Below are 22,189 nucleotides of genomic sequence, written 5' to 3' on the forward strand. Positions count from 1 at the left end.
TTATTGTAATTAATTACCTGAGTATGCCTGATAAGTTGTTATTATTATTATTGAGTATATTTGTCTGAGTATATTATTATTATTATTTGTCTGAGTATAACTTGAGTATATTCTGTCTGATACTAATATAGTATATATTAGTATATATAGTATATATTAGTATATATAGTATATATTAGTATATGTAGTATATATTATATATAGTATATATTAGCTTTTTTTAGTAATATATCTTTCTTTCTATTCATGTAACCTTGAGTGATTTGGGATTGTTTCTTGAATATCAGGTTGTGATAATCTGGCATCTGTTCAAATCCTTCCAAGAGCACTGAGGTTTTTCTTAGTCTGTGTCAGCAGGCGCTCATGGCTTAGCTGCAGACTGCAAAGTGCCTGGCCCTGTGTGGTCAGAGGCTCCAAGTCAGTTCATTTCTCCAAAGCCATACCATGCAGCTTCATATGTGCCTAAGCAGGCACTTCTCAGTGGCTATTCTGGCACCTGGCCGGGAGATTATGTGATAGCTCCCATCTCAAAGTCTTTGCTCTGGGCTCCAATTTCCTACCATTTGTGTGCAGCTTTGAATTCCACAGGGACTTGTGTAGGTTCAGACACAAAATTAAGAGATCCCTGGCTTTCTCTTCTCTGAAATTCTCCCACATTTTCCAGATCCTTTGGACTTCATGTCCCAGAGCTCTGTCTAGAAATAGATGGTTTCTTTTCTCTTGGAATGCTAACCTCTAGGCTGCACACAATTTGCATGTTGGGGGCAATGAAATAGGGAAAAACATTAACAGTGATCCTTCCCCCATGCTCCTGGGACCACAGACACCCCTTTTTCTGATATCCCTGGACAGAAAGATATGGATTTCTTCAGGGTTTAGATTCCCATTTGGCCACAGCTGCCACAGTGCATCTCCTTGCCTAGAGTCACCCTCACAGCAGGACCCAGAGGGAAAAAGAGAAAATAAAGGAGGGATTTCCTTCACAGTCTCTGGCTGGCAAGGCCTTTTTATTCTCTGGCCAGAACGCTTGGGTTTCCCACTTGCATTTTGCTTGTCCCAGTGCATTTGCACACCATGGCTGCTCTTGGGCTAAAGGTGGGAGGTAAGAATGGGAAATTATGGGAGACTTTTGGTCCCCTCTTGATCAGCCGATTTTGTTAGCTTTTCAGCATCCTCAAATAGTTGCTGTTTCTGATTTGTGAGGATTCTCCTCTCAATAGGAGAGAGAGACTGTGATAGGTTCACTTTCTTGGCTGGCTTGCAGAGTCCCCCTCTGCCATATTTTCTTTATTTTAATGGTTTGCCACTTTCTTCTTTTTTTTAATGTCAGTGATCTAGCAAAAAGTTAATAGAAATCATTCACAGCTAAATATTGGCGTGCAAAATCTTTCCTTTATTAAAAAGATCTATTGTAGTGCCTCCTTGGTAGCGCAAGGGGTTAAGATGCAACCTATGAAGCAATCTGCAGTACAAGTTCGATCTCCGGCCAGTCAGGGACCGGCACGCATGGTGCAGCAGACCTCTCCTGACTCGCCCGCTACTCCCCTCAGCAGCGTACTTCAGTCAATCTGACTGTTCTGTTCCCTACTGTCTCTGGTGAATCCTCTCACCCCCACACCTATGGCCTGTACCCCAGCTCTTGTATGCATAAATAAATAAATCTTTAAAAAAAAAAAAGATCTATTGTAACAGAGCAACATCTTCCAAAGGCTAGACTCAAAGGAGCAGGTGTAGGTATCCAAGCCATTCATCACAATCGTACCAACACCAAAAAAGCTAGCCTCCTGTGTGCACTTGAGTGTGTGTATGAATTCATTGCACTCCTGGCAATGTATGCCTTTTAGTTAGGTTTCTGTTTTGGTTTAAAACTGTCTTTTATGTTAGTATCATACAAAGTCAAATGTGAAATCATTCCAAATAAAATATCCACAGACTATATTCACTTCAATAGTGTTTAAAATAATTTGTCATGTATTTGTGTACACACACACACACACACACACACACACGTCATGTTTCTTAAATTCTCTGTTTATATTTGACAAGAGGCAGTAGTCAATAAATTTTAATTTTCATGTATTCTAATATGTACAGCCAGTTAGATTATATCTGTAAACCTGCAAGGATATAAAACAACAGTACATCCTTTGCACCATTTTGTCAATGATACAAAAATAATTTTTAAGTGCAAAATAATTAATTAATCAAATAGATTACGTGCTTGGAGAACACCAGTTCATCTTTGCTTTAAGCTTTAACTCATGTCTTGCTTTTGATGACATCAACTACAGAAGAAGCGCTTGCTCTTGTTTTTTCCTAGTACATACAACCAAGGATGCCTTCACACCCACATGTCTGCAGATCAGCTTTGTGAGCTGCCCCTCTAGAAACAAACTCGATTTCTACCTCCCAATTTCCATACTTGTCATATTATCATCAGCTGCTTCTGTATCCCCAAAGAATACTAACGACTGATCGATAGCCCGGACATGTCTGGCCATGGCCTACACGTGCCCTGGGTAGTTCATTTATTTGCCTTGGTGGATTTGCTAGAGTGGAATTTAATCAATAGCTAATTCATTAATTCTGGCCCTTAAGAATGTAAGGACAAGACAGGATGAAGATAACTGGCTGCCTCTGGCTTTGATTGAAATATGACAAACACAGCAGCTGATGTTTCCCTGGGTACCAAGCTGCCTGGGAAGTTTACTTATTTATTCTCTGTAAATGGATAATCTAAGAAAAGAACATAAACAAGGTTGAGACTTTATTACCTTATTTCTTTTTTTTTTTTTTTTTTTTTCTTTTAATAGAGGCATGTTTTATTTATTTATTTGTTTGTTTGTTTCGTTTATACATGCACTGGGTACAGTCAGAAGCACAGGAGGGTGAGAGAATTCACCAGAGCCAGAGCGGGGAGCAGAGCAGGCAGAAGGACCGAAGTACACTGCTGAGGGGAGCAGCGGGCGGCAGGAGAGGTCTGCGCGCCATGTGGGACCCTCCTCCGGTGGCTGGGGAGCAGCCGGGGATCGAACCGGCGCCGCAGAGGCTGCGGGCAGCTTCGCAACCCAGCACTCAACCGCTGCGCCACCGGGGAGGCCCTATTACCTTATTTCTAGTCCTCCAAAATGTATGACTTCCAGACATGAGACTCACAGATCCTGTCATTTTATTGTCTTTCCTTGGGAGCATGGCAGTTCTTCCAATTCCAAATCAGTTTAGGGCTGTATTATTGTTATTAATATTATTATTATTAATTAAAATTGGTTTATATTATGTTTGTATATTAGAAATATAGAATCTACCCACACCGACTTTTCATAAGTCTTTAGTATGGTAGCACAGCTGCTTGCCTCCAGGTGACGGACCAACCACTGTCATCAATTATTTATATAAATCCCCCTATATTTTCAAGTTCCTCAACTTGAGGATCAATGTGGCACAAAAAGTCATAGCTTAAAGAAAAATTTCCCCTTTTTGCCTCACCAAATTTGAGGAGAAAATTTGGGGTCCCTGTGTTTTTCTACTATGACATTAACATTAGAGATCAGGGAATCTCTTCTATCCTTAATTTTCCTTCCTCGATCTTTTCAATGACTCATAGATTGAAAACCAAAGTAATTTACAATTTTGTAACAATAAATGGTTTAAGCCATTTTTTTTTTTCTAATGGGAGACTGTTGGGTTGTAGAGGTAGGGTGTCAAAATCACCTCTAGTTCACCAATATTCTAAGCTCCCTCCCTGGCCAATATGGGCAGTTAGAGACAGTTTTTATTTTGGACTGTTTTTTTTTGCTTGAATCTTGAAAGTATATGCACAGAGCTCTTGATTATATCTAGTATTGCTGTACAGATCTGACCAATAGTCTTATCCTCATCATGGCTTCTAAAAAGCAGGATTGTTTTGAAGGACAGTGAGTTCTGTTAGCAAACTCACTGCCTGTCTAGAAGGCCTGACAGAATATTGAGCACCATCCCAACATGCATGTTCTCACCTCTTATATTTCTTCTACCTCTTATAGCCCCCACAGAAGAAGCTCAGTCAAAATCCAATGATTCAGGCCTCCTGGGTGGTGCAGGCGGTTGAACGCAGTACTGTGAAGCTGTCCGCAGTCTCTGCAGTGCCAGTTGTTCCCTCCAGCTGTGGAGCAACCCACATGGTGCAGCAGACCTCTCCTGTCTCGCCTGCTGCTCCCCTCAGCAGTGTATTTCAGTTCTGTTCCCTGCCCTGTCTCTAATGAATCCTCTCACTCTCCTGCACATCTGACCTGTACTCCGGTTCTTGTATAAATAAAATAAATCTAAAAAAAAAAAAATTAAAAAAAAAACAATGATTCTTCCTAATTCACCATGACCTTTAGAGACTACTCTGTTCCTAGTCCTCAGAACACCCATTGGTTCCATATTTTTGTTTCATGCCAAATCCATTCATTAAATGTGGGTGTCCTCAACAGAAAGATTCTCTGCTACTCAGATAGTGCAAATATTTTCACAGTTGTAGTCATACTGATGCATACTAGATCCTGGCCTTATTTTCTCCCTAAACTCTAGTACCATATATTCAGCTGCCTATTGATTTCCTGTACTGATATCTACTCATCACTTCCATAACCTCAAACCTCAGAAGTTAATTCTCATCTCATTTTTCTTAGCATCTGTTTCTGCAAGTGTGCCACCATTCTACCTGTTATCAGACCTGTTATTTTGGAACTTTGGTAACCCCATATGTTCACTAAACATCAGTTATATAATATGTTTTCTTTCCCAGAATCTTCTCATGTGCTCATCTCCATTTGTACCACCAACACCCCACTTCGGTCATGCTTTCAGCATTTGAGTTTATATAATCAGTTTCTGTAGCTATCTTAATTCAAAGAGCTACAAAGAGGAAAATGCTTTATTTTTTGCCTATTAATCAGAAGCCTTTGACTGTTCTCTCCTCCGCACTTGAAAACCTTTCAGGAATATCTTGTGGCTTTAAGTTGTTTTTCTGGTACTAGTCTTACTTTGATAATTAAGATTCATGATCACGTATTAAAAGTTCATTCCCTCTCCAGCTGAATATTAAACTCACACCTAGTACAGTGATTCTACAGTTTGATGGGCTCAGATCTAACATCCAGTCACCCTTTCTCTCCCCCTTGCTCTTCTTTTCCTGTTCCCTTCCATTCAAATGTCTCTTCTCAATGTTGTTATTTCACTGTCATCACTGGTGGCCATCAGAGCCTCTGTGTGGCAGGTGACACTTTCTTAGACAATAGTTTGTTTCCCTTGAGAGTTTTCTGTAGGGTCTCCCTATAGCCTAGTTCCCTCTCATGTGAGTTGTCTTCTGTGACTGGTCTGTTATGGTGCCAACAGAGCAAATATTGAAGAACTTGAGTGTTACATATAAGACTGACAAAAATGAATAAATGCAATAAGTTCTGGCTAGAAAGTGGATCTTCTGGCTGGAGTCCCTTCATCTCAGAAGGCTGACATCATGGTCCCTGTACCTTCAAGGTCGCTCAAGCCTAGTCATCTTAGGAGGCATCTACTGGCTCCTGAGAACAGCGGGCTGCTGATCACTGGTGTGGCACTCATCTCTTGTCCTGTCATTGCAGCTGTTTTGGCTAGTATCTGACCATTGGGATTCTCTAAGTTGATTTCCATGTCTTACGTTTATTGACGTTCATCTTCCTCTCAGAATTCTGCCCATCTTCTTGTTATCTATTCAAGTTCACAACCGCTTCTCCTATGAAACCCACATTGTTTAGTCTAGAAGACAGTGATCTTTGTGTTTTCATGATATTTGTGGCCTGAACTTCCCATTTAAACACTTTATTTCATACTGCTATGTAATAGTCAACAGGCTTTATGTGTGTATGCTGTAAACTCAAAGATATGGGCTTTATCTTTTGGAATTTTTTCTAAATGTTATCTAAACATTCTAGTAGATGATGAAACATTCAATGACTTGATTGGAGAGCAGAAAATTAGTATTTTATCACATTATACATATTTAGTCTTATGTTAAAAGAATCCTGATCCTTTTTGATAACCATAATCTGTAATAATATTGAAGAATTTGAGTGTTATATGACAAAAATGAATAAATGGAGTAAGTTGGGAGTGAAAAGCTTGTGTAAAGATAATCATTGAATCTGAGCTATTCAATCTATAACAATTTTGATAGTGTCTTAAGGTAGCTGAAGAGTCTTTTTTTTTTCCTTTGGCTCAAACATGAACATTGTAACAAAATGGTGATAAAATATTAGAATTAAATATTAAAGAATACCAGTGGGAACTCTAGCTCTTCATAAAAATGCCGCATCACCGGTATCATTTTAATAGTCACCTGCATAAAGTAGGCGATAAAAAATTATTTTTCCACATTCCTTTCCATCTTCAATGTTGTTTTGCACTTCCTGAAGTTACAAGTGGAAGAGAGGTAACATCCACAGTAGTAACAGAAGGCACCCTCATAAATCTACAGATAATACGACAAATTGAAATAGCTGCAATTAAAATATCCCAAAAGTCAATGATTCAGTGTCAAAATGTCTGTAGACAAGGTGGCTTTTATCAGAAACTTCAAGAAGGTAGCTTAAATTTTATCCCCTAGTAAAATAACTATCTCCTAGAGCTGAATAACTCTAATAATTCATTTATGAACAAATCTACCCCAAAAAGGTCCATTCAAGGTCTTATGACCTGTTGATGCTTCTGCATGACCTGCAACATTTAATGACCTGACGTGTACTAAGAAAGCTTCAGCTAGTCTCCCCAATATTTAACATTCATCTGTGGTTCAAGCTATTCCTTCTGTTTTATTCTTAAACGTCAAAATGATGTAGTGGCATCAATTTTTCACAAATATCTTATAATTTAAATCAGCATCCAATAGATTTTGCAGTATCCCTCTTTGTAATCAGAAGTGGATAGTTATTAAACATCCATCTATATTCCTTGATCATCTCTTATGTGTCTGACTCAGCCTCAAAAGCAAAACTAAAAACATAGATGGCCTCACTTCACAGTTACACTATGCAGGAAAGAGACGTTACAGAGTCATGGTGTGCTACATGATTATTTCTACACCATATTGGTTCACCATCTTTTGTGGATGAGACAGACCCTTGAGTGTCACTTAAATGTAGTCTTGTCTGTAGTTGATTATGCAATGAATACAAAAGAGGTAGCTGCAAAATGTGGGATTAATTTTGAGAATTGGATAAAGACCTTAGAATAATAATGGTGACCATACAAGTCACCTATGAAACTGTTCGCTTATAGGTGACATTAATTTCCTATCTACAGAGTCTGATTAGTGAATGTGTTATGTTTGTACCTCCCAAGAAAATGAAATAATCATTTTCTCCTTTTTTTTTAGCAGTCTATTAAAATGTCAAGGTTTATCTTGACTGCTGCTTTTTAATGTAAATGTTTGGACTTAATTGAATTCCTAATATGCAGTGTCACTTGGAATTCTGATAGGTCCAGTAATTTGGCCTGTTAAGATATAATTCTCCTTAAAATGAAAGTCATAACAAAAATATTATTATACATAATAGCAGAAAAGTGGTCAATATAAATTATTAAGGGATTTTTATTGTAGGATCTTTACCAAAGTATTGGAAGTAAGTTCTCCTGTGTTTGCTTCCCTCCAAATACTTATTGGAATGTTTAATATGTAAAAATACCCTGTAACTATTTGTGATTGGTTAGTTGTCATGGTTGGTATTCTAGAATTATAAAAATACATTTATTCATGAACGGCAGAGATTAACCCTCTTTTTTAGAAAATAAGAACAAAAATAATCGTTTTGTATTTTCTAATGCTTTGCAAGTAGTAGGCTTTCTTTGACAAGCTGAATTGCAGGAACATGTGATGTCCAAATCTCTGATGCTTTAATTACTCACTGCATATAGGGTTCATTAAAAAATACAAAGGGTTGGATGGGTGTGTCACCCCAGCTGCATCATTTTGGCATAGAGATCTACGTGCAGAATTAGAATCTGTAACATTGACCTCAGAGTTAACTCACTTTATTCAAGGTTGAATCCCTGTGAACAGGTTTAAGTTATGATCTTCATTACAGCAGACTCAGTATTAATAGATTGAGGTGCAGTAAAGTTTTTGTCAGATGTTATGCCCTCCTTGTCTATCCCACCAAAGTATAGTTATGTTTAGAATGAAATTGTTCAATTTCTAAAAATCAAACATTTTTAAGAATATGGTGATGTAGGGGCCTCCCTGGTGGTACAGCGGGTTGGGCACAGCACTGTGAAGCTGTCCACAGCCTCTGCATCGTGGGTTTGACTCCCAGTCAGCCAAGAAGATTCCCACATTCTGCGGCAGACCTCTCCTGTCTCACCTGCTGCTTCCCCCAGCAGTGTATTTCAGTCCTTCTGCCTGTTCTGCTCCCCACTCTGTCTCTGGTGAATCCTCTCTTCCTCCCGTGCCACTGGCCTGTACCCCAGTGCTTGTATAAATAAATAAAAATCTTAAAAAAAAAAGAATGTGGCGATGTAAAGGTATTGGGTATGGAAATCTCCATTTCCTACATTTCTGACCACTAAATCTGACCATGGTATTTAAATAAGTTTTAGAGAATGAATTAAATTTATAAGTCAAAAATGAAGCTGTATCAAAGTAAAGTATAATTGGAGGTTTATCAATTTTATCATTACATATAACATCTTGCTCTTACAAGCTCATTATAATATCAATGCATATTGATATTATATGGTTAGCCACATACCCTAAATTTCATCCTATTTACCAAATCATATTACTTGTGTCTTATTTTTATATGTCAAGCTAACAGTTTCTGTTGATTTTTCCAAATTAACCACTGTGATACTGGGTTCTTAGCTCTGAAATGTGAAGAGGGAGACCATTGGACTCTCGTCACATGTTATTCTCCAAAAGATTAAATAGTATTGATTGGCTCTCAAAAATACTATATAGTAGTATAATTTAGCATGGATATTCCCCATTTATATGTTTATGTGTATGTATATGTGGTATATATGCCATATATGTGTGTATATGTGTGTGGATATACATATATGTGCATGTGCATTTATATATATTTCTCTATATACATGCTTTTGCTGCAGCTTTTTAATTAGAACACTGATGAAGTAAACCTTCCTTTTGACAAATCTGGATTAATTGAAAAGTAGGCGAGGCTGATAGCAGCAGTGTTAACTGCCATCTTTTCAGGAGTATTGATTATTCTCTCCTTTGCAGGCCCCTTCTCATTGATTGGCTGTCTCCAGGGAAGTCAAATGGCATCATTCTGGGATATGATCTCTTTTGGAAAACATGGTGTTCATGCCCCAAAACCCAGAAGTTAATGAGGGACTGTGGTGGTGAGCTCTGCCAAGTAGTCACATGTCAAAAGCCTGAGACTGTCTGTGGACACAGGTGCTATTCTGAACTAAGGTAAAGCTTTTCAAACTAGTCAATGAAATACGTTTTTCTCACTACACACTCCATGTGGAATTGCTTGCTGCTTAAACCACAGTTTATCATAATCAATATTTCCACTAGTCTATCAAGAAGACCCCATGGGGGAAAAAGGATGCTTATCAAAATTTTATCATCCACATGAGCATTTTGGCCTCCTCATTTTTCATTATCTTCCTAGAAAATATTAATTTACTGGATTGATAAGGAACCTCCCAAATTTGTATTTGATCAAGTGACCTGAATTTTCTTTATAACAAATCCATTCAGCCACAAGTGGGTGTTTGTTTACATGACACTGAAGAGAAACTGTGAACGGTGCTTTTCATGGTTTGTCAGAAATATTTTTAAATTATGGCTATTTGCAGATTAATGTTCATATTAGTTGCAGTTTAGGAATCAGATCAATAATACAGCTAGATGGGGGAGTTTGTAAATGGCTTTTATTGACAAATGATGCAGAAAATCCTTAGTTTGAAAGTAGGATTTCATATAATGAAATAATGTGCCTATTTGTCAACAGCATCACACATTTAATGACTAACGCTACTACTAAATTCAAAAGATTCACTGCAAAAGGACACAGTAATTAAGAAAGTGAGTTGTTGAAGAGGTATGGATCAAATACAAATTATTATGGCTGACACTGACTTAGCATAGTTATCATGTAAGAAATGTCATAAAACTAGCAGTTACTAACCATATATTTTTTTGACACTTAGGGTGCATAATTGTCATTATGGCTATGTTTTACATCATTTTAGGCATAAAATGTGCACTGTCCTAAGAACATATTTTCACTAAATGAAATTAAATTTAGGATTTCTGCAAAGAAAAATGCTGGAATAAATTTGCCCATTAAAAATGTTCTCCAGGAGAAGGAAGTAAGCATTGATACCTTAAACTAAGTCTTGGTTTCATTTTGAGGATTAAAGACATACTCTAGTATTGTCAGTGAAAAGAATACACAAATTAACTAAAATCTCAAGAATAAAAGTTATTTGTAAATTTCTGTTTGGGGTTAAATGAATATATTTCCTAGAGCAACAGCTTGGAAAGATGTAGAAAAGTCTAAGATTCTCTTGACTGAATCACTATAAACATCAAAGGACCCAAAATACTCATACAATCTTTACCGAGTGATTTGCAAACAGCTAGAAGCAAACCTGCAGTTAACACAAGTCCCACCTCCAGGGACTCGTAAGTCTGCGGTGGGGCATGAGAATTTGCATTTTTAAGGTGTGACCACCTTAGAAGCCTCTGATTCTGGTCCAGGGACCACACTTTAAGAATCATCATTTGAAAAATTGCTTTTGGAAACCATAAAGTAAGGTGAAATCTTGAAAATGTGAAAATCAGATGCATAAACTTTTGAGTTCAAGATATTGAAACTTCTATTTATTTTTCCTGAGACAACTGGAAGACTGAATCAGAAAATAAAGATATACTATTTAGAGGGACACCTCCCAAGAAAAACAATTGCTTGACAATGTCCCCCTGGGGACCCAACAATGAATTGAACCAGAGTGGATTAGAAGAAAGGCTGAGAGGTCCCAAAAATGGCATTATCAATGAGAGGATGGAAGTGAACAGGTCCCATCATGAAATATTCAATCATCATTTCAAGAGAGAATGAAAAGTACTAGAGATGCTTCCTGAAGGGCAAAGCCCAGTGTGCTTTCTAGAAACATACTGTATATGAATGGACTTTAATAAATGCTTTAAGATCATGCCACCAAGGCAAGAGTTGAGGTTATAAATCAAAAGGGAGGTATGTGTTTTTTCAGCCTGAAAGCAAAAAATGACCAGCATTCCTAAATCCCAGACACATATATAAAAATATGTTCTACTTAACTCTTAAAAATAGGTCATAATTTCAAAGTTTGCTTTTCACACAGAACAAGACATCAAGAGGAGAGGTGTCAACCCATATCCTTGCAATTAGAATCCCTTTGAATCTTCGATGCTTAACTAAACACAACAGAAAAATCCATTGCAATTGGTTTAGTGAGACTACATGAAGAATCACAGAGATCAGCTTTGATATTGAGTCCAGTTTCTTGGGTCTTCGATAACATTTGATACATGAATGAGATACTGAGTGAATTTTTTGAAGACTTTGGAGCACCACATTATACTTGAGCTTGATTGTTATGTTCATGTAGACTGGAAATAACTATTAGCAAAAAGGAAAAAGAGAAACACCTTTAGATAATGGTTGATTTTACCTGCCACAGAAAGCAGTTTTCCAACTTAAACCAAGTCTAGGTTCTGAGGCTTCATTTCAGCCATTAGTCCCTGCTTGGTTTGTTATATATACAAAGTGCTAGTCTCTCAGACCTCAAGTAAGCATGCAAGTAATTATTTGATTGTTCAAGCACATAATTTCTTCTAGAGCTCCTGTAGAAAGCACACTGTTCAAGGGATTTTCAAACTTCATTTCCATATATAAATTTGTAATAATATATAGATTTTAATTTATCTATATAGTATATCTATATCTAGCCATATATATATGTATATATGATGAGGTTCATAAATAAGTAAATAAGTGATCATATAAATTATAAGGAAAATGCAATTCATACCTCTAAAATTAAGGAGAGACAAGTTTCCACAGATATGGTGTTTTCAAATTGAAGAGTCAATAAAAATGAAAACATATATATGAAGGAAATTGTTCATTTACAATTCTAAATCATCATTACATAGGAAACACTGACATTCATATTTGTAGTGTTTTTATAATAGAGCACAAAGTGTGGTTAAAGGCTAAAAAGAAGCTACATTATATCAAATTACATTTATACAATTTGAATGATACTGGAAAAACATTTTTTAAAGCTTTTAATTTTATCAAGAATGCTATATTTGACCTCAAGTCAAGGCTTTATTATAAAAAATTATATCATATGGCATATGATGATATATACCTTTTTTCCCAATTTTACAGTGAACAATTGACTTATGTCTCTGTAAGTTTAATACATACACATAATGGTTCAATTCACATCTATTGTGAAATGGTTACCATGATAGATCAGCTAACATCCATCCTCTATTATAGATACAAAAAAAAAAAGATAGAAGAAAAGAAAAAAGGAAATGATTTTCGCCTTGTAATGAGAATTCTTAGCATTTACTCTCATCTGTTTTCCTACATATGAGATGGCAGGCAGTGTTAACTATTATCATTTTGTAAATTACACTCCTAGTACTTATTAATCTAGTAACTGGAAGTTTGTGTCTTTTCACCACTTTCTCCCATTCTCCCTCTCCCTATCCTCTTCTTATTTTTTTTTAAGATTTATTTATTTATTTATACATGCACTGGGTACAGTCAGAAGCGTGGGAAGGTGAGAGAATTCACCAGAGCCAGAGCGGGAGCAGAACAGGCAGAAGGACCGAAGCACACTGCTGAGGGGAGCAGCGGGCAGCAGGAGAGGTCTGCGCGCCATGTGGGACCCTCCTCCGGTGGCGGGGAGCAGCTGGGGAGGCTGCAGAGGCTGCAGGCAGCTTCGCAACCCAGCGCTCAACCGCTGCACCAACGGGGAGGCCCCCTATCCTCTTCCTAACAATAGATCTGATCTCTTTTTCTATTTTTAGATTTTTCTTTTACTTTTTTTGTATTACACATGTAAGTGAGAATACACTGTATTTTTCTCTCTGTGTCTGATGTATTTCACAAACATTCACCACAGCTTCTTTATCATTTCATGTATCAGTGGACACGTTGGTCGTTTCCATGTCATGACTTTTATAGAAAATGCTACTATGAACATGGGAGCACAGATATCTTCTGAGTTAGTATTTTCATTTCCTCTGATTGAATTACTAAACCATCTGGAAGTTCTGTTTTTAATATTGAGGGTCCTCCATTCTGTTTTCCATAGAGGTCATAACAATTTATAGTCCCACCTATATGACATTCCTTTTTTCCACATCTTTTCCAGCAATTGTTATTTTTTTTTTTTTAGTTATTATTCCATGATCTCATTGTGGTTTTAATTTACATTTCCCTAAATAACATTGAGTACCATCATTTCATGTACCTGTTGACCATTCTTATATCTTCTTGGGAGATGGGATGTGATTCTCTTTATTAAACTTCTATTTCATTAAACCAATTTCCAACTTTCAGCTTTGTTGTAATGGAGATCTCTATGACTCCCAATCTGGATGCCACTGTTGTGAAGACAAGTATATCCCATTTGTTTCTAAATCACCTGGATCTTGTGGTGGTGGCCAAATACAAGAGGCACAGCCAAATCATCACTGTTGCTCTGCGTATTATATTAGAAACCTACCAGGTAAGGATTATCCCCAGCTGTACTCAGTAATCTTGGGAACCAGAAAAAGCAAAGACATGTCTCATGTGAATTAACTATTTCAAGTCCAAGAAAAATAGAACCTCAAATAGATAATGAATGGTCAGCTCTAAGTATTACTTCTTTTTTCAGCTTTGTTGGAATTTAAGCAGGCTAGGTAAAAAATAGAGAGTGAATACAGGGATTTGTGATATCTGCTACATAAAGAAATATATCTGGATGTCTGCATAACCCACTTTATCTTATTCACATGACTAACATTTTCATTGTGAATTCTGTATTTCTAAGTATTTCACTCCATGAGACTATTCTCCATTTCTTCAATTTCTATTCTGAATGGATTATAGCCACAAATTCCATTTATCTGAGATTAGTCCACTGTTGGAATCCACTAATTGCTCTTAGGTCCAGGAGGAGGGACACAGCAAAGAATAGCAAATAGAAAATTTCTCTCCTCATCTTTATTTTCTTTCTATCAACCAACTGAATAAGACATTTTTCCATTTCAGCCACACGCAACAATATCCAACAAAAGTAATTGACAAAAAAGATAACCACTGGCATATATAAAACACCAAGTTTCTGTCAGGGTAAATATTAAAAGTTTTACTTATACTGCTTTGTTTATCTTCACAGGTGTAGGAGATGGTATTTTAAGTTTACAGATAAGGAAATAGGTTCAGAGAGGATAGTCACAACTTACCCAGATTCACATAGATGGGAGCAAGAGAGTCGAAATGCAAATCTCAGTGTGTCTCTCCAAAACCCCAGCTCTTCTCAATGCCTATGGCTTCTTACAAAACCAAAACATGTTCACATCATTTTTATATTTTTAAAAATTCAATTTCTTTTTAATTTATTTGTTGTTACTGAAATGTCATTATTTCATATCCCTTGCTAATGTTTTGATAGTATAGGGTTACCCCCATCAAGTATAGTCACAACCAGAGCACCCATTATCCTCCACCTTAGATCATGTGCTCTCCCCCATTCTCCTGTTTTCACCGCTCTTTCTCTCTGCCCTCCAAAAGCCAAAGATCTATGGTCGGTGTTCAAAGGTTGGTTTTACAGTTTGTCTTTGACCTTTTGATTTCTCTATATCCCACCTATTAGTGATACCATCTGGTATTTATCTTTCTCCTTCTGACTTACTTCATTTAGTATAAGCCCTCCCAGCTCCATCCATGTTGCTCCAAGTGGTATGAGTTTATCTTTTTAGATGAATGAGGCATATTCCCTTGTCTTTATGTACCACATCTCTTGATCCACTCATCTTCAGTATTCAGTATGGCTGTCACTAATAGTGCTGCTATAAATGTGGGAGTACAGATTTCCTTTCAAGCTAGTGTTTTTGAATTTTGGGGGGTAGATAGTGGGATTGCTGGGTCATATGGCAGATCCTCCATATTGCTTTCCATAAGAGCTGAACCAGTGTATCAAAGGTCAAAGAAAAACTGTAAGATGGTGCCTTTTTCTCCATGTCCTCACCTACATTTGTTATTTCTGGTCTTGGATTATTCCAGACTTCTAAGTGTCTTCATTACTGCCACTGTCTATTACTCCTTATCCTGGAAAAGTTATTGAGAATACTAATTATTTTTTCCTACCACCTAAGTTTAATGCTTGTACCTGTTTTAAAAGTATAGAATAAAGATATGGGAGAAAGAAAAGAAAGTTAAGTACTCAAATGCCTGAAGAAAGCTGATGCTTTGAGATAACTAATTTACCAAGAAATCTGTGCCAAATATCTTGTTCAGTCAGTTATTGTTCAGTACATCTTTGGGTTTCATGTGAAATGAGAAATGGTCTCACCCAGTATCTCCTTTGCAAAACACTTGAGCAGAAAATGAAGGTGAAATGACTAATGCTCTAAGTTTATTCAAGGTGGAGATCCTCTCTTTTTTTCTAATTTTCCCTTAAAATTAGTAGAAAAGTCTGTCTTTACAACAGGAGTGTGCTTTTTGATTCTCACACAAAAATACTTTCATAATTGAGTAACTCTTATTCAAATCAATTTTCCACATAAGAAAACACATGGTGAAAATAAAAATAATGATTTTGTAGACAAGTATTGACTTCTTTGTACAAAAATATTAGAGTGTTAACAACTCATCAAATGCTGTTAAATGCATTACTCTCAAATAATTTACATTTTAGGAGGTTTTAACCTTATTTTATCTTTTCCTAGCCCTGCAAAAAAACATTGCTTTAAAAATAATAATTTCACAGATGAGATGGAAAATTTCTTTTGTTGCAGTCTTACTATTCTTCACAGCAACAGACCATACTAGACTTCTCTGTTTCTCTGACATTGGACCAAATAATAGTGTCTTAATTTCTAAATTTCTTAAAAAATTTTCATGTTATGATTTGCAATGAACTATTTAAACTCTGAAAAATATCCTCTATCCCTTAAAATTAATGAAAATACTTGGCTGCATCTAACACATCTATTAACTTTAGAAATATTTGCTTGTAACAGTTAATGACAATACAAAGTATCAGATTTTGATCTTAACAGTCTACTTTTTTCTAATTTCATTTTACATTTTTTCCTAAAAAAATGAGATCAACCTTGGAGACTCAAAGGTATACAAAATTTTTAACTAAGTAGCTTTTACAAGAGAAGTTTTTAAGCTTTCCATGACTTCCATATTAAAACTATATAACTCAGGCCTCAAGCATTTTAATATCTACCTAACTGTTGAGCATGCCCACTTTCAGACTCCTTTGAGGTAGTTCATTTTAAAGTTTTGTAATGCCTCCTATGGAGTCAGGGAGAAAAAATGTAATCTCATGCCTTTTGTGATTTGCTAGTCTTTCATCTCCAAGCACCTAGATGAAGAATTTGTGTTGGGATCTCTGTCTTCAGCCCTGGTCTTTGTTAGCAAACTTAACACCATTTACATGAAGAAAGTGTAGTGACCCCATCCTCTGTCAAAATGTAATTAACATTCAATAGCTGTGGTCCAGTGCACCACTAAAGTGAGTATAGATAGGTCTGAAATACTGGTTAATAATATTTACTTTATTTTTTCTCAGAACTCCCTAACACCCCAAACAAAGAGCTACAGAGAAAAGAATGCTCATTCCATCCCCCTTTCTATATGAATATGCTAATGACCTCAAGCTAAATGTTAATGCAGGTCATTCTTTGATAAGAATAACAATTAACTGTTAAGACTGCATTGTAGCTTTTAGAGAGAAAACATTTTCAAGCCTGTCTGAAATAGATTCATTTTAAGAGGTTAATGAGAAGGTGACTGATCCTTGTATCTTATGTCTAATAGCCCTTTTTTGAGGGAAAAAATCAGTTTTACTTCTCATTGATATAATCCACATCCTTTTTATGGAGGCTTTTCTTCTGTCAGCAGCTGAATGAGATTCTGAGGGATTCAGGGAAATATGCTAAAATATTTAAACCAATTAACATTTGTGATAGACAAAAGTGGCTTTCTCAAAAAATGGTTAGTTCTCCCTGTAAAAAGGTGTCCACTATTTTCCTCAAAGCTAACAGTTGTCCCAAGTGACATTTAGTTAACAGAAGTTGCCCCTGGATGTGGCACAGGATGTTGATAGGGATAGGTACTGCATGGACTGAAGGAAAAGGAAAGGCTGAGACACGGGACAGTGATTTTTAACAATACAGGGAAAGAACAAACAAAACATCTCTCAGAAAAACAGAGTGTGTTGCTAAAATGTTGCTGAGCTAGCCACCACCTAGAGTAAAATAGGGTTACAGGATAATTGGGGAACAGAAAAACAAGCACCACGAAACTCCCCAACCACCTAGTACCTAATCAGTAGTCGGCACATTGGGCAACAGGAAATCTGACAGGCTATAGTCATGGGCAGGCTGGAATAAACTGGCATCCTCCCTTGGACCCCCTCCTGCTGTCAGTTCTTTCCTCTTGCTTCAATAAATTCACACTTGCTTGCTCTCACATTTGATATGGCAGCTGTTATTCCTCAACCATTGTACACACCCAGAAAAGTTTGCCAATAAGAGGCACTGCATTCTCTGTGGAGATTAAAGAAATAAGGGTGGTAGTTGCATTTCAGAATAAACAGAAAAATCCCTTCACCAATAGGAAAGTAAATGCAATGACTTTACTATTCATTTGTAAGCCTATTTCTCCTTCACTGGCTCTGGTAAAATCATCGGGAAAAAATCACTAAGTCCCCTTCTACTTACAGATACCAAACTTCCCCAATTTTAGCATCAATCAACAGTTGCCCCTATACAGCATTGTAGGAATTCAGTTCTTGAGAGAAAATTGAGTATGCCTTGCCCATACGGGTATTTTCCCTCAAGAAATGAAAACTTCTGTTTACATAAAACTTGCAGGCAAATATTTGCAGCAGCTCTATTCCTCATGGTAGCAAACTGGAAATAGCTGAAATGTATCTCAGAGGTAAATGGACACATGGTACATCCACATGAAGGAATACTACTCAACAATGAAAAGGAACAAACTCTTGCCACATACCAAAAATGTGAACACAATGCTGAGTGAAAGAATCCAGTCTCCAAAGCTTACAAATGGTGAGAATCCATGTATAAAATACAGGATTGTGATGAAGAGCAAGTCAGTGAGTGCCAAGGCTGTTGGGTGGGAGGAGACAGTGACTATCAGGGTAGTGTTTTGGCGCTCAGACCTAATTTCTATATGGAGTGTGTGGTGGTTATTCCTGAATACCAGCAAAGTGCCTGACATTGTCTACTTGTAGATAGCAGAAGATTCCATAGGTTAAGGATTCAATACTTAAGACTTCACTTCAAATGCCTGATTAGCTGGCTGCAAATCAGAAGTTGACCAATTGCCCTCCTCAGTTTCAAATGATGTACTAGAGAGACTCACAGGACTCAGTAAAGCTGTTTACTCACTATATCACCTATTTAATACAAAGGATAGTATTCAGGCGCAGTCAGTTGGAGGAGATACATAGATCAAGAAAAGAACAGGAAACTTCCATGCCCAAATCTCATGTTTACCAAACTGAAAGCATTCTAGAATCTTCCATTTGGTGTTTTTATGGAGTCTTCATTGCTTAGGCATGATAGGTTAACTCAGGTCAATTTTGAAAAGTCAGCTTAGATAAAGAATTGTTTGGTTTTATAGAATAAAAATAATCAGTGAGGATCCTTGGTCTATAGGATCTGATTTTTTAAACTGGTTGTCCCTTTCTAGGCTCTGAAGTGGACACGCAAGCCCTTGCTGTACAGTGATTCATTGGAAACCATCTTCTGTCACTTAAAGGATGTTCATTCTTACCCTTTACTCATCTGCTCATAATGACTATGCAGCTTTTCTTCTACTTGCACATAAACAATTGGGCAAGCTTTGGAGCCCAGGAGCTCAGTGGACAACAGACATTAATCTCCTACTAATATTACCTAGTCTGAGTAACTTAATGAAGGGCAAACAACTAAAAAGTGAAGGAAATGGGATGTAAAACCTGAGACTTTGGCTCCAGAGCCCACGATCCTACCCACTAATTATCTGGTATCAAACCATCAAAACACTACATAGAGTGTTTTTTTTCTTTATTACAGTGTGATCATATAAAATATTATCTGAAATAATGAGTATAGTCTCTAAGTACGGCATTTTTGTTGTCTTCTATAACAGTTTTCAATATAATTTTAATACAGTATAGTTCCTTTATGTTCTACCAATATACCAGAAAAATATGATGTCATATGTGTGAAGTAATTATATAACACCACATTTACAAAGTAGGCCTCCTCCCAACAGATGCACTGGAATGAAATGACCAAACAGAAAAGTGTTGATTCAAGAAAGAGAAAGGCAGAGACTGAAAGTGATTTGAAATTTCAACCCTGAGACACTTTGGTTATTCCTAGTTAAGAGTATCATAAAAGTAGTAGAAATTATGGGAAATAAAGTAGACCCAATATCAATTAGATATGAAACTTGTGCAACTGCATGGAGATTTCTCTCTTTTGTGTCAGGGTCAGTTATGGATGGACCAGCCTGGGGACCTGAACAGAGAGGTTGTTCTGTCAGGATCTATTCTTGCGTATGTGTTCTCCCCTTTTTAATTGGGTTCTTTGTGTTTTGTTGTTGAGTTTGAGAAAGTAAGCATTCTCTATGTACCTGCATATTAATCCCTTATCAGCTATATGATTTACAAATATTTTCTGTCACAGGTTTCCTTTTCATAAGTTGATAATCTCTTGATACAAAACACTTTTAATTATGATGAAGTCCAATTAACTATATTATATAGGTTGCTCATCATACTCACATACCTTATAAGATATAATGAAAGGATATTGTCCAGGGAGAAAGTTATGTTTAAGAAGTGGCAGTGGAGGGAGGGGCAAAGGGTCTATAGAAGGTGCAAAAAGAGAAATAGGAAGGAGGGAGGAATAGGAAATAGGCAAGAAGGAGGAGGAAGTCAGGACTCGGGGTCATGAGGCAATCAATTCAGTAGTGGGTCATAAGCTAGAGAGGAAAGGTGACGTTAGGATTTTAGATCCACTTAAGTTGTCATTAGTCCTTCCCAAGGTATCCTTAAGGGAAGCATTTTTAATTTTTTCTCTGTCTTTTAGAGTGGTTTTTTTTTTTTTGTCTGTTGGAAGCTTCTGCATTAAAAAAAAAACTCTCACTATTAACATTTAAAATATTTAAATCCTTTGATCCCAAGGCACTAGGCAAAAGTTTCTTTTATTCTTAGCTCTTGTTTCCCAGATTATCTTGAAAAAGGGATTATGGGTGTCACTACATTAGTAAACCTCAGCATCCGCCATAGCCCAGGAAAGCACCAGTGTGCTGACTTGAATACAGTAATTTTACTTCCTCTCTCTTAATTCAACACCCTCTTGGAATATTGTTTAGTTCAATCAATATAGTTTGGTTAAAGAAACTTAAATCCATCAAGTGTTGATTTCTGAAACCACCCTACTTTCCAAAAAGAGAAAAAAAAAAAAAAGATTACACTCAATAGATGGAAAACTATTTGTCAACCAACTTAATCCTTAACTCTAGACTTATTGTTCTCGTTTATTAAGGGTCAGAGAGGAAACACTCAACATAGTCTTACCTCTAAATTAGTGTGTATGTATGTGAGTAGACACACAAGTTTATACATTTTTTTTATTTTATATATATTTTACATCATTTTTCATTTTTGCACAATGTATGCATTTTCATCATGGTTATAGTCCCCATACAATTCCCACCCCCCTTGATACACAACAGAATATTATTCAGCAATCAAAAAAGATAAACTCATGCACTTTGCAGCAACATGGATGAAACTGGAAGGGATTATGCTCAGCGAAATAAGCCAGAAAGAAAAAGAAAAATACCGGATGGTCTCACTTATAGCAGGAATTTAGAAAACCTAAATAAGGGACTAGGATGTTACTACATCTTTAACTCAAAACCCTTGAAGCTGCATTGAGATTTTGTGACTATCATACGACCATATTCTTTCCGGTAATTCTGTCAACCAGTTGGCATCTGCAAGATGACTGTGCTAAAATTCAGTTGTGAATCAAAAGCATATTTTTATATGCAATCATGCAATGGTTATTATTGCCCTAAATTGACAGGTGAAGTATGCTGTCCAGATGAACAACATAATCGGGTTTCCACTGGCATCAGCGATTCCTGCTGTGGCCGAATGCCGTTCTCCTCCTCAGGAAACCAGATTTGCTGTGCTGGGAGGCTCCACGATGGCCATCGCCAGCAGTGCTGTAGTGGACAGATTGTGAACAAAGATTTGGAGTGCTGTGGTGGAGAACAAGAGAGTGTGGTATACAGGCATCTTCCAGGTAAGGAACTCTAGTCTACCTTTCAGCAGGTGCAGAATCTGAGAAGCAGAGAGGTGGAAAATGTGCCCTAGGTATAAAACAAATAAGTAATTAAAGCTCACAGCAATTCTATCTTCTGAAACAATTAGGTACATGTGGTATAGAAAATAAAAATGTAGTCTCCTATTATTTACGTGCATGCAGTGAATTTCATAAAAACACCAAAATGCTTTCTTCTTGAATAGTGTCGTGCCCACCACAAACAAAACCAAAAACAAAAATTAACATGAATGTGTTAACTCTGAATTAAGGGAGCATTTCCTAGCAACCTAGCAAGTGCCGGCCATAATCCTAAATTGATAGCTATTACTATCATCAATTGAGTACTTACTATCTAGCAGGCTACAACCCATGATTTATATATTCTTACCTCATTTCATCTTTTTAATAATCTTAAAAGATAAGCACTATTATTATTCATATTTTTTAAAATAAGGAAACTGAGGCATGGAGATCAGACACTTGCTCGAGATTACATTGCTTGTGAGAGGTAGATTTTTGTGTCTCTGAAAGTTACACAATTTAGGGGCCCCTCCTTAAAAAAAAAGAAAACCAAATGCT

The 22,189-nt window shown here is 36.7% G+C and overlaps 1 protein-coding gene across 1 annotated transcript in view; it reads left to right on the plus strand.

Annotated features, from left to right (window-relative positions):
• Positions 1 to 22,189, plus strand: part of USH2A (usherin) — a 635,462-nt gene that overhangs the window by 459,733 nt on the left and 153,540 nt on the right. Inside the window, 4 exon segments of the mRNA XM_037497740.2 lie at positions 9,236 to 9,430; positions 10,783 to 10,786; positions 13,596 to 13,764; positions 21,368 to 21,589. Coding sequence (XP_037353637.1) covers positions 9,236 to 9,430; positions 10,783 to 10,786; positions 13,596 to 13,764; positions 21,368 to 21,589 — 590 coding nt within the window.

The sequence above is a fragment of the Talpa occidentalis genome, unplaced genomic scaffold, assembly GCF_014898055.3.
Source record: "Talpa occidentalis isolate TD23 unplaced genomic scaffold, MPIMG_talOcc4v2.1 talOcc4.8, whole genome shotgun sequence".
NCBI lineage: Eukaryota > Metazoa > Chordata > Mammalia > Eulipotyphla > Talpidae > Talpa > Talpa occidentalis.